The sequence below is a fragment of the Haliotis rufescens genome, unplaced genomic scaffold, assembly GCF_023055435.1.
Source record: "Haliotis rufescens isolate VD_foot unplaced genomic scaffold, xgHalRufe1.0.p SCAF_16, whole genome shotgun sequence".
NCBI classification, from domain to species: Eukaryota; Metazoa; Mollusca; class Gastropoda; order Lepetellida; family Haliotidae; genus Haliotis; species Haliotis rufescens.
In genome coordinates, this window is record NW_025963846.1 from 14,720,346 (window position 1) to 14,732,385 (window position 12,040).

Below are 12,040 nucleotides of genomic sequence, written 5' to 3' on the forward strand. Positions count from 1 at the left end.
TCAACCCAGAACAAGAAAGACGATAAAAAACAGAAACCTGTCAGTGAATACTCAATGTAATTCGTCACCTCGTTAATACGAAATGTGTTTCCCGTTTCACATGAACGGGCGTTCTAGTCTGATGCACTAGATTTCCGTGTCATTGCCCGAAATGTGTTCGAATCCCAGATTATGTTTCTAGGTTTGTGAGCACCATACCCGTCCTCGTGCTAACACTTGCATCACTTGGGCTCTCTTCCCACATCAAGTTGACATGCTGTCATATGACTGAAATACTGGACAAATCTAATTGCGATAGTCCAAATTCAGATAAACTACAGACAAAGATATTGTGTCGCTTGCATCACCCAGAGAGTGGCGCTTGTATCAGCACGGCCCACAACAACAAATGTAGAGCCTAGTTTGATGCTCACACTGGACACTTTACACTGCTGTCAAAAACATGTCCGAAATATTGTAGGCGTTGTTGTTTTCTTTTTATGAAGAAGCTCATGTCTATTTTCATATATATTCCTGCTGGTGAAGTATAAACCACATCGTATCTGCCTCGGTTGGTAAACGCGGGATGTTTAGGCTCTCTCACTCACTCACTCACTCACTCACTCACTCACTCACTCACTCACTCAACCACTCACTAAACCACTCATTCACTCACTCACTCAACCACTCACTCACTCACTCAACCACTCACTCACTCACTCAACCACTCACTCACTCAACCTCTCACTCAACCACTCATTCACTCACTCAACCACTCACCCGCTCACTCACTCAAACACTAACTCACTCATCCGCTCACTTACATTCACTCACTCAACCGCTCGACCATCCACTTACCTATATACTCAACCACTCACTCACTCACCCATTCACTCACTCACCCACTCTTTCACTCACCCACTCGCTCACTAATTACTGGATGCATGTTTACAGATGATGTCACCATGACATACGCATTACTAGTTGCATGATGTCCATGTGTGACAGCTATACTCGTACGCTATCTGTAAACATGCGAGAAGCGAGACTTTCAGTGTAGACCCCCAACATGGTGTGCGTCTATTTACATACCGAGGACGTACACAGTAACTACATGGCCAGTGGAATGTGTTAAATGATGGTGTGTGGGCTGTCTTAAATGTCAATGGAACACGGGAAGGTAGACACTGAGGGTCCAATCAATGTATCTTGGAGGGATATGTGGTCGATGTTCATGGATTATTTTGTTGCATTTATTGTTTTTTTATTCACGGCAAATTTATTTCACTCTTGTATTTCAACCCATTTCCAATGTTGGATCCCAACTTCCCCCACACCTCAGTGAAATGGCCGTCCCTGATTACCCTCCCCTAAATAAAATGGCCGTCCCTGATGCCCCTCCCTAAATAAAATGTCCGTCCCTCATTCCCCTACCTTAAATAAAATGTCCGTCCCTAATTCCCCTCCCCTAAATAAAATGTCCGTCCCTAATTCCCCTACCCTAAATAAAATGGCCGTCCCTAATTCCCCTCCCCTAAATAAAATGTCCGTCCCTCATTCCCCTACCCTAAATAAAATGGCCGTCCCTAATTCCCCTACCCTAAATAAAATGTCCGTCCCTCATTCCCCTCCCCTAAATAAAATTGCCGTCCCTAATTCCCCTCCCTTAAATAAAATGTCCGTCCCTAATTCCCCTCCCTTAAATAAAATGTCCGTCCCTCATTCCCCTCCCCTAAATAAAATTGCCGTGCCTAATTCCCCTCCCTTAAATAAAATGTCCGTCCCTAATTCCCCTCCCCTAAATAAAATGGCCGTCCCTGATGCCCCTCCCTAAATAAAATGTCCGTCCCTCATTCCCCTACCTTAAATAAAATGTCCGTCCCTAATTCCCCTCCCCTAAATAAAATGTCCGTCCCTAATTCCCCTACCCTAAATAAAATGGCCGTCCCTAATTCCCCTCCCCTAAATAAAATGTCCGTCCCTCATTCCCCTACCCTAAATAAAATGGCCGTCCCTAATTCCCCTACCCTAAATAAAATGTCCGTCCCTCATTCCCCTCCCCTAAATAAAATTGCCGTCCCTAATTCCCCTCCCTTAAATAAAATGTCCGTCCCTAATTCCCCTCCCTTAAATAAAATGTCCGTCCCTCATTCCCCTCCCCTAAATAAAATTGCCGTGCCTAATTCCCCTCCCTTAAATAAAATGTCCGTCCCTAATTCCCCTCCCCTAAATAAAAAGGCCGTCCCTAATGCCACACCCAAAAAATAAAAGGGCCGTCCCTAATGCCCTTCCCCATAATACAATAGCCAAACCCTAATGACCCACCCCTAAAATGACCGTCACTAATGGCATGCAAGTGACGTTATTGAAACCATGTGAGATAAAAAAAATACCCATGACATTGTCCCCATCTGCTTGGGACAATCTCCTTAAATTATACAATCCACTTCCAATTTGCAGCGTATTGTCATACAGCTCTAACGCTGTCGAGTTATGCAATGCGGGGATCAGCACTCTTCAAAGAGGAATTACAAAATAATTGCTTTATGAAGCAAATCTCCGCGAAGGATAGTCGTAGAGGAGTAACAATCAATATAGTGACGCCTGAGTTTTTGTTTTTAAAGAGATCCTTCTGCCCCTCAAGTGAAGAGGCGGAATTCATTCCAACAAAAATCTGTTGATGGATCCTGTCATCTTGGTTCATCCTGCGGGTCATCCAGTAGGTCATCCTGCCCCAGTCGAACTCTGCTGATTGCGATATTATGAATTCATCACACACGCTTCATGGCATTCACCATCATCGTGTGTCCAAATTTGAATTAGCATCAATTAGGGCCTATTTTCCAGCTCAAAAGCCCTTAATGTGGATACACATTCTAATGTTACACGCTCTATTCACACTTCTAACTTTTTTACTCACAAACAGGCGTTTTGGGCGATTGCTCACAGCCTCCTTTGAGTCACTTCTCAAGCCTGTTTATAAAGCCTTAACACGACAGTGTATTCGTTCGTGGGTAATTATACGTTAAACGTAGGTATCTGGGTTGTGTTGGTGGATGTTCTCGGGTTGTTCAGCTCCATTGCAGACAGGGAGGTGGGTGTGAGGGTGACGGGACCTGGGCAGGACGACTATCTGAAGGTCAAAACACAGGGCCACATCACAGCTTGTTGTTATTAGACGCCTCTGTGCTGGGCTGAATTGTGGATCGACACTGCTGAAGTGGGTCTTTGTTGTCGTAGATGTCATCCCTTGAAAGGCGGGATCCCTTGTCATGTCTAGACGTTGTGTTGACCTACTATCATTGTAGGGTACATGTCCTTCGACTACACTCTGGTTGTGTGTGTCGTCTTACGTATTAATATTACCTTTCTGTTGGTGGTGTGTGTTTGTGATAGATAATGTGTTGTCAGTAAGGATAGAGCTCTGTCTTGACTAATCGGGGGGACCTTTATATAGACACACATCGGGGTGTTTAGTACTTCTTTGAGTTAATCCTTCTTGTAAGAGGCGACTAAACTGGAGATCGGGTTATCAGAATATATGTTATATAGATATACCTGGATAGTAACCACTTGGATCGATGCTCACATTGTTGATCACCAGTTTGTCTCTTCTAGCACCAATTGCATGTCGTGCTAGTCTAAAAGCTGTCTACTATTGACACCACATGGTGATAATGGATATATAGAAACGGCTTTACTTTGAAAGTGACCACAGGCGCAGAACAGGTACAAATTATGGCATGATTTGGGGTCATCATGCCCTAATAAAGTGGACCAGCTCTCACACTATCAACCTCTCTCATCTGATACAATTGTGACTCATTAGTTCTTCCTGATGTGATGATAGAATATACGATTTCTGGGATAGTCATTGAAAATTTTCTGTTTCAGATTCCGATTCAGAACCGCAGCGCCCTCACACGCCGCCTTGGAAGTTCTGGCGGAAGTTGTCTACCCGCCATGTTGACCGGAAGCCACGTGACCGGAAGGATATCATTAAAGTGGAGTGGAGTACGTCAGCGAATGGCGATGGCGACGGTTTTGATGACTGCTTGACTCCACTGAACAGTACCCTGCCAGATGTGGTGGAGAAAACCGGCCTGTGTAGGAGCAACAGCCTGAAGCCGCCCCCTAAACCCCCTAGACTGTTTCTGTTTCGTTCAGCAAGTATTAACAACCCGCGTAGCTCACTAGACGGCGGTTCGGCTCGGAACTCAGTTGTCATGGCTCAGCCTAAGAGCACATCATCCGAATTTGATGGCAAGAATAAGAAGAATATCTGTGTTAAACAGGAGAACGGTAAGATTAAGCCTGTGATTGTGCCTGCTGATGACACGGAGAACAATAACATTAAGGATGATAGTGAGAGAAAGGATGTTCTCACGTCACTAGGCAACCACTCCCCAACACTGCAAAATTCTAGTCATAACAAAATGAAGATAGTCACTTCTGATTTGACGCCAAAGAAGCCAGTCAGATCAAGAAGAAAATCGAGCGAGAAAAATCAAGACGTGTCTCGACAGAAACTGATCATGCAAAGTATCCTGGACTTGTTGTGTCAGAAATTGGATCCCTTCCCACTGCTGAAGCAGCTCCACGAGTCCAATGTGCTCAGTGACAGTGACGTCTTGGCCTACAAGGGCCACCCTGACCGGAGACTGATATGTGAGAGTCTAGCCAATGCAGTGGGCGAGGGTTCTTATTCCCACTTCGTGTGTTTCTGTGATGTCTTGAGAAAGTCGGGGAACTATGTGGATATTGTACAGCTTCTTGACGTAATGAAGGAGGTGGACCAGCTAGTCCACGATATTCCCTGTCTCTCCGATGATGATAATCCAATTCTGGCGGATGAGAAAACGATATGTTTCGAGATCGGATACTATAACCCTGAAACGTTTGTTCTTAAGCCTGTTGTTGAACTAGAGAGAGCCCGAAATGACCATGGATTAAGCAAGAGGTTATCCAGGATCTCTACCACATCTTGGGACACTTCGAGTGAAGTGAGTAACGGAATTACCGACCAGTGTGATATCATGATGAATGTGTGTGTCACTGGGTACAGCTTAAGTGGAAACAGAGCTAAAGCCCTTGCTCGTGTTGTAGAAAAGTACAATTGCATCTTAGAGCTTCGTATAGGGAAGACCCAACTTTGTGGAGAAGACATTACGGTGTTGTCAAAGGCCCTGAGTCACAATACGGGCATCACATCTCTGGATGTTCGGCTAAATAACATAGATGCAGTTGGGGCATCCGCTTTGGCGGATACTCTGAAGGTTAACACATGTCTCCGTCAGGTGAATCTGTCCTCGACTGGTATAGAGCTCAGTGGGTGTCAGGTCATTGCTGGCGCTCTTACGAACAACAAAACTCTGGTAGAGATCGATATGAGCTTCCTGGATATTGGGGACAAGAGCTGTGAGTATTTCAGAGACATGTTAAAGACAAACTCAACGTTACAGAAGCTGAGACTAAGAAGCAATAACATCTCCTGGCCTGGTTGTTGCACCCTGATGGACGGGCTCAGTAGAAACAGGTGTCTTACTGAACTCGATCTCAGCCGCAACTATGTTGGGGACGCTGGAGTCGAGATCCTCAGTCGTTATATCCCCGAAAGTATGGTTACAGATCTTAGTCTGGAGAACTGTGGAATCACGTCAGATGGGTGTGGGTCTCTGGCTGAACTTCTTGCCATCAGTAAGAAGCTGAGGAGTATCGACCTGAGTGTCAACTTCATTTCGGATACTGGGGTGATGAAGCTGGCCTCGTGTTTGGAAAGGAGTTCCACTCTTCATCTTGTAGGGCTCAACATGTGTGGCATCACTAACGATGGCTTCTCCAAACTGCTAGACGTTCTGGAGAAAAATACATCCATCTCTCTCCTGAAGCTGTGCTACAACAGGCTGGGCAGGGAGCACAACAACCCTGCAGCTACGTCAGACAACTTAAGGTACAGACTCAGGATAGTCACATCGTCTAAACCTAAACTGAGGATCCTTCTTTGGGGAAACTCTTTTGAGGATTCCTGATCTGCTTCTCCTCGGGTCAGCTGGTAACCGAGAAACAACTGAACATTATAACCAGACAACATTTCGTGAATCTGACACATAGGGGCTTCTGGCATTAAGACTACCAACCCCAAGAATAGATACCGTTTGAAAATATAACAACTGTTCTATACCTGTGACGATCCTTTGAGAATTCTTGCTTTCGTTCAACTCTTCCATTTCAAGGTTCTCGATGAGGACGTATTTAGCGTTCCAAGTCAACGAAATCCAGGGTTTTATACTTACGTGTTCACGAAGACTGTGTGTGTATGGTGATAAGGATGTGTCTGCGGACTTTTTCACTCTGAGTTTGAACATGCTAGGTAAGAAGGCTGTACGACGACAGTATCTGGATTATGCATTCTTCGATTCCAAGAGGTTGTGGATATTTCGTCAGAATGTGGACCAACTTGTGTACATTCTCAACTTTCCACACAGGGCCGTTAACGTGGCAGCGAACCCTTCAGTGTTGTACCTGTCGTTGGTTTCCAGTGTAATCGTTCTCGTGATACTTATCTAACCTACTTGATAAAAACTCGGATAAGACATCATGGCCTGGCGTAGTGAAAATCCTTACAAGCACAAGTACCATGCCCCCCTCACTGAGTAATGGCCTGTTTGTTGTAGGTTCATTTCGTACAAAACGCAAACGTGAATTTTCCTGACAATATCTGTATACTATAAAATGAAATTATTTCAGTATTGTATTGCTGTATTCGGATTAATGATGTGTCTTTTGTGGATAGCCATGTCATATATGCAGACATTACATCACATACATTTTATATCAACTTTGCCAGTGTATGTCATGTCAGGACAACCAGAAGATGTGGTTATGTTTAAGCTTGATATTACTTCTACCCTTACTAGAAAACATATATGCAATTCATAGTCGTCATGTTTAAGCAGAACGCCGAAGATCGGGTTCCATTCCCATGCTTGGTTTCCTCCGTCGGGATACTGTTAAAAACGGCGTAAATCCTGCACTACTTGGGGTTAAGTGAGGTGGCCATGGGACCTCATTTGGTCGCAGTACACACCTCGTCGATGTCAGTCTGACATAGAGCTAGGCGTTGGATTCAGTCAGTTAGTTAATCTGCTTGTTGTTCTCTTGTCATCGGCTTAAAGGTCAGAACATATGTTAAGAATACAATGAGTTGTAGTGTTGTCATAGATATATGGGGCAGGGGTAGTGACGGAAATCATTGTGCCCAGTATCCGTGTTATGATGCATTTTTTTTATTTAAAATTAATAAACGTGAAAGACCTGCATCGATTCGGGTTTCCTCACATGAACCTGACACCCGTGATATGACTGAAAAGCTGTTCTGAGCGGTGTTAAACCCAAATCACTCACTCATACATATTTGAAGGACTCGCGTTCCCACATGAGGCATAAGTTGCTATCTGCCCCAGTAAAACATCCAGCACTCCAAATATGTTTATTATCCCGAATGGACATAAATAATTAACCCGATTTCAAATTCAATTTAAATGGTACTTCATATTTCACCACACGTAAGTAATTCATAAATCATTTTTGTACCATTTGTGACCATGTCTCGCATTAAATATCATTTGTAATTGTAATCTCAACATAAGTTTTAATGCATTCAACATTTGATCAGATGTGATTTGATGACAATCATGAATAAGGAAAGAAACGATGCATGGTCGTGGTCAGTACCGTATTCCCGCGCTTAAACGACGGGCCTTCGTAAAACGCCGGGCGCACGTGTTTTTATGCACGGACTTCTCCATTTGTTATCTTTGCGATTAAACGGCGGGGGCAAAAAGTGTCTGAAAGATATATACACCCGGGCATTTAATCGAGGAAATACGGAATTTTGTACCAAATACACTTTGATCTCGCGAGTCCAAGGAAAAGTTTCCACGCCTTAATCTTACAGATACATTAAGTGCACATCGATTTTGAGTACATTCCTAAAAGATATTGTGTTATTTTTGCCACTTTTCTCTGCTCCCGTAATGCAGTAGATTTACCTGGAAATGACCGATGTTCTAATATTACATGTCAACGCCAGAGAAAACCCCCAGTTTCGATTACCCACGAAACGATTCGAATTGACGTAAAAGCCGAAATAGTGGTGAAAATTAGGTGAACGGATCACTGACACCAGACGTAAGAAGGTCCTCCCCTACGAGTAGCACCCTCCACTCCCACAGTTTGCATAGAAATTAACTGTTTGTTTGTTGTCTGACGGCGCACAGCATGCCCCCTCTCACGTGGCTTACAAACAAACCAGACAATCAAGTGATGGAAACCGGTTGTTATTTTGGCAAGACAACTGCCACACCGTGACATAACAAATAACTGTTTTACTGAAATTGGGCACAACTCAATGTTATCTCAATATGAACAAATATAATTGTCATTGAGCTTAGACATGTAGAAGCTTCAGCGTAGGTCAGAGATTTATCGGAATCCGTTGATTGTAGTTTTCTTCGTATGAGTCTTGTTCGCCAACATAGAGGGTTTGCCTGTTTACCCACGTGTGTCAGGCGTTTCCATGGTGATCTTGACATTTCCAACTGAAATGGCTTCACGTGCAAATACTGTACTAACACAGGTGTCCACTAAAACGCTAGACTTCAAGAGTAACGTTTCAAGTTAAGAGCGATTTAGAGTCCCCTCATCTGGATGTCGTGATCTCGTAATTGAAGAAAATCTACATACCCAGAAGTCCGATATGAGACATGTGACACAAACAGACCCAGTCTGCGAGAAGACAAATATCTGAGACGCAATATTCAATTTGTTTCATGTTTAAATTCAGTTTAAGAGATTTTGGTTGTAGTGTCTCAAATTGGTGAAATGCTACTAACGCTCTGAAAAAGTTCACACTAGGCATCTTGTAATAAAGAAGTTAACCCACGTCTGCACGAAGAAGCAATTACATTTTTTTTCAAGATACTCTAAATCGTAGTTGTTGTGAACGCCCTGGTAAACAGACGGAGAACTGCCTTCTTACTGCTTCCCTTATTCAGGAAATTACTGAATGAATGACATTTCGCCAAGCCCCCGTAAAGGTCACTGCCCCGGTGCGTGTAAGGTGCATTCCATGCCTAGTCAGACCTTAATTTGGAAGCGCACCAGAAACAGAGACTCAAGACGCGACAATCAATATATCATATACAACAGCATAGGACCATCACAGATTTGGATGTTTAGAATACAAGATGGAATTCTGTCACCCTTGAACACGCACTTCGACGTTAGCTTGCTTTCGTTCGCATTTCAGGTTTCCTACCCAAAAATATTAAAGACTGCCCTGGTCTTGGAATGGCCATTCGGTTTAAAAGAATCTGTCTCACCATCGATGTGCTTTGGGGGTCGGGGATGGGGTCGGGGTGGTAGGAGCAGTGTTGCGTCCATTGGGCACACCAGAATTATGTTTCTGGGGTTGTCAGCACCATACCCGTGCTCGTGGGTTTCACCGAAGTGGTAAACGTCTGAGACCTGCATCATTCTCACATTAAGCTGACACGCCGTGATATAACTGTAATACTGTTAAAAGCGGCGTTAAACCCAACTCACTCACTCACTCGACTTTCTTTGGGACAACGACTGTTATATCCACTGAAACCCTGTTAACTCGAAGGCTATATACCGAGTTATTTCCCTTCGAGCGAAATGCAGATATTAAACTATAGTGATAAGTCCACCACAAGCTTCGTTTTATACGAGATATCGGAGGTTGACTTGACGTTTCACTGTAGTTGACTTTGGACCCAGTCAAGGCAGAATACGTGTACATGCATGTGTTGTATGCAGGCTTATGTCAATTTGACCTGTACGCCTGGAAGTATACCTATTGTAACATATTATTCAACATTGATAGGGATAGTCAGGGGAGTGGCTGATTACTTGGAAGTGCTGTCATACCAACACTGTTCAAGTGTGTGTTGGGAATGGCATCGTTACGGTTTAGGGGGCACGTGTGCCCCAGTCGTCTAAGGCGCCGCGAATCGCTATGTAGAGTTGCGTCCCTTGGGCACGCCAGAAACCTATGATTGTAGGTTCGAATCCCGGTTCGCCCCGATTATGTTTCTAGGTTTGTCAGCACCATACCCGTGCTCGTGGGATTCACCGAAGTGGTAAACGTCTGAGACCTGCATCACTTCGGGCTTTCCTCCCACATTAAGCTGACACGCCGTGATATAACTGTAATACTGTTAAAAGCGGCGTTGAACCAACTCACTCACTCGTTATGATTTAGAAGAACCATATGTGGGGGCACGGGGGCCCATTCGTTTAAGGCACTCCAATGAGGGGCGAATTGCGTCCCTTCCACGTCCCAAAAATCTATGATCGTGGGTTCACATCCAGGGTTGACCCGATTATGTTTCTAGGTTTGTCGGCACCATACCCTTGCTCGTGGGTTTGGCCTTAGTGGGTTTGACCAATGTGGGTTTGACCAAACGTCTGAGAGCTGCATCACGTCCGGCTTCCATCCCATATTAAACTGACACGCTGTGACATAACTGGTATACTGTTCAAAGCGGTGTGAAACCCGACTCACAAAATAGAAGTAAAAACCCAAAGTACACATTCCCACTGCCCTCTTGTTCCCTGACAATATGCAATAGCTCTGTTGCCTATCTCGTTTTGAGTTGTTTTCCAAGTATGTATCAAACGCTAAGTGTAGAATCCTTTTCGGTCACCAAAGCTAGCTGTTTACTCCAGTATTCACTACCCAGTTGAAATGTCTGTACCGGTTGAACTAGCTTATATCATTTCTAGTCAACTCAGTCCATTCTGACAAATCTTTCATTGAATAATTTTAATTATAGAACAGTATTAGGGACCAACCATTTGGTAATCTGGGTTGAGGTCCACATATATTTTGGAACCAAATAATTTCAAATTGACATATTTAAAAAAAAAAATTTAGATTTTTTTTGTCAGTATTTCATAATAAAAAGCGTTCGCTGGACATGTACATCCTTAAAAAAAATGTGGAAAAAATGGCTCATCCTTTAGAGAATAAACTGGTCGGTCCCTTGGCGTCGTTGCCATTTACTAATGTATGCTTACCTCTTTTTATTGAACTTTAAGACATTCTGTAGTCGTCAATATGTTATCTATCAGTATAATGTATAGATCATTACTTGATGTTATTATTAAGAAGTAAGTACATAGTATTACAGCATTGTATATTGCAATGTGACGCAAACTATTCATTTCAATTAAACATGTGGTAAAAGCAAGAACGCCGACTCGTTCTGTGTTCAATGATCGATCAACAACTTTAAGTCGATTACGAAAAAATACTTTTATTCTTGCGCTATCTCGTTCAAAATTTGCAATTGTAAACAGTAGTATGTAGTTGTGTGTACATGGTGACGAATTTTGACTTTAGATATGCCTGTATACACCTTTAAGCTTTGTGAATTCCACATGTATGTGATACAACCCCCATTTGTTATCGCTATCGTTATTGTTGTATTAAGTTGTACTGACGCTTGTATGCTTAACGTCGGCATACTGACGTCACAAGTAGGTTGTATATTTTGTATTTATACTCTCCTCTACGAATGGTTCTGTACATGTATACATGTATTGTCCGGCACACTGTCCGGGGTTCGAACCCGAACTCTCCTATGCAGGTGCATGCATAATGGTACTTCGCTACCTCTACTTCCCTGTTCTCGATGCATGTTTATATGATCTACTGAAGTCATGTGGGAAGACCTTTCACATTTACTGTATGTGTACACGAGTCAAATAAACAGACGTTCAAATAAACTTGTGTTGTGTGTATCATATCCAAAAACGGTTACGCCATTTTCTGCGATATTTCAACAGTCCTTATGTCGTTAGAAACGACATTGGTTGGGGTATGTTTGATTGAATCGAGTAACTTGTTTGTGTGAACAATATACATCGAGTACGAATTAACACCAGCTCAGCCAGGCAACTGTTGAATGTTAGTTTTAATGCAATCTTTTATTCAAGTAGACACACTATTTAGATGCAATGCAGTGGAACA

At 43.2% G+C, this 12,040-nt stretch overlaps 1 protein-coding gene across 4 annotated transcripts in view; it reads left to right on the forward strand.

Moving 5' to 3' along the window:
- The window catches only part of LOC124136477, a 93,394-nt gene extending 81,598 nt beyond the window's left edge, over window positions 1-11,796 (forward strand). For all 4 annotated transcript variants that reach the window (XM_046502400.2, XM_046502411.2, XM_046502405.2 and 1 more), the window contains one exon: window positions 3,874-11,796. In XM_046502400.2, coding sequence (XP_046358356.1) covers window positions 3,874-6,008 — 2,135 coding nt within the window. In that variant the 3' untranslated portion in view covers window positions 6,009-11,796. The remainder of the gene's footprint in view (window positions 1-3,873) is intronic.
- Window positions 11,797-12,040: the final 244 nt, after the last annotated feature.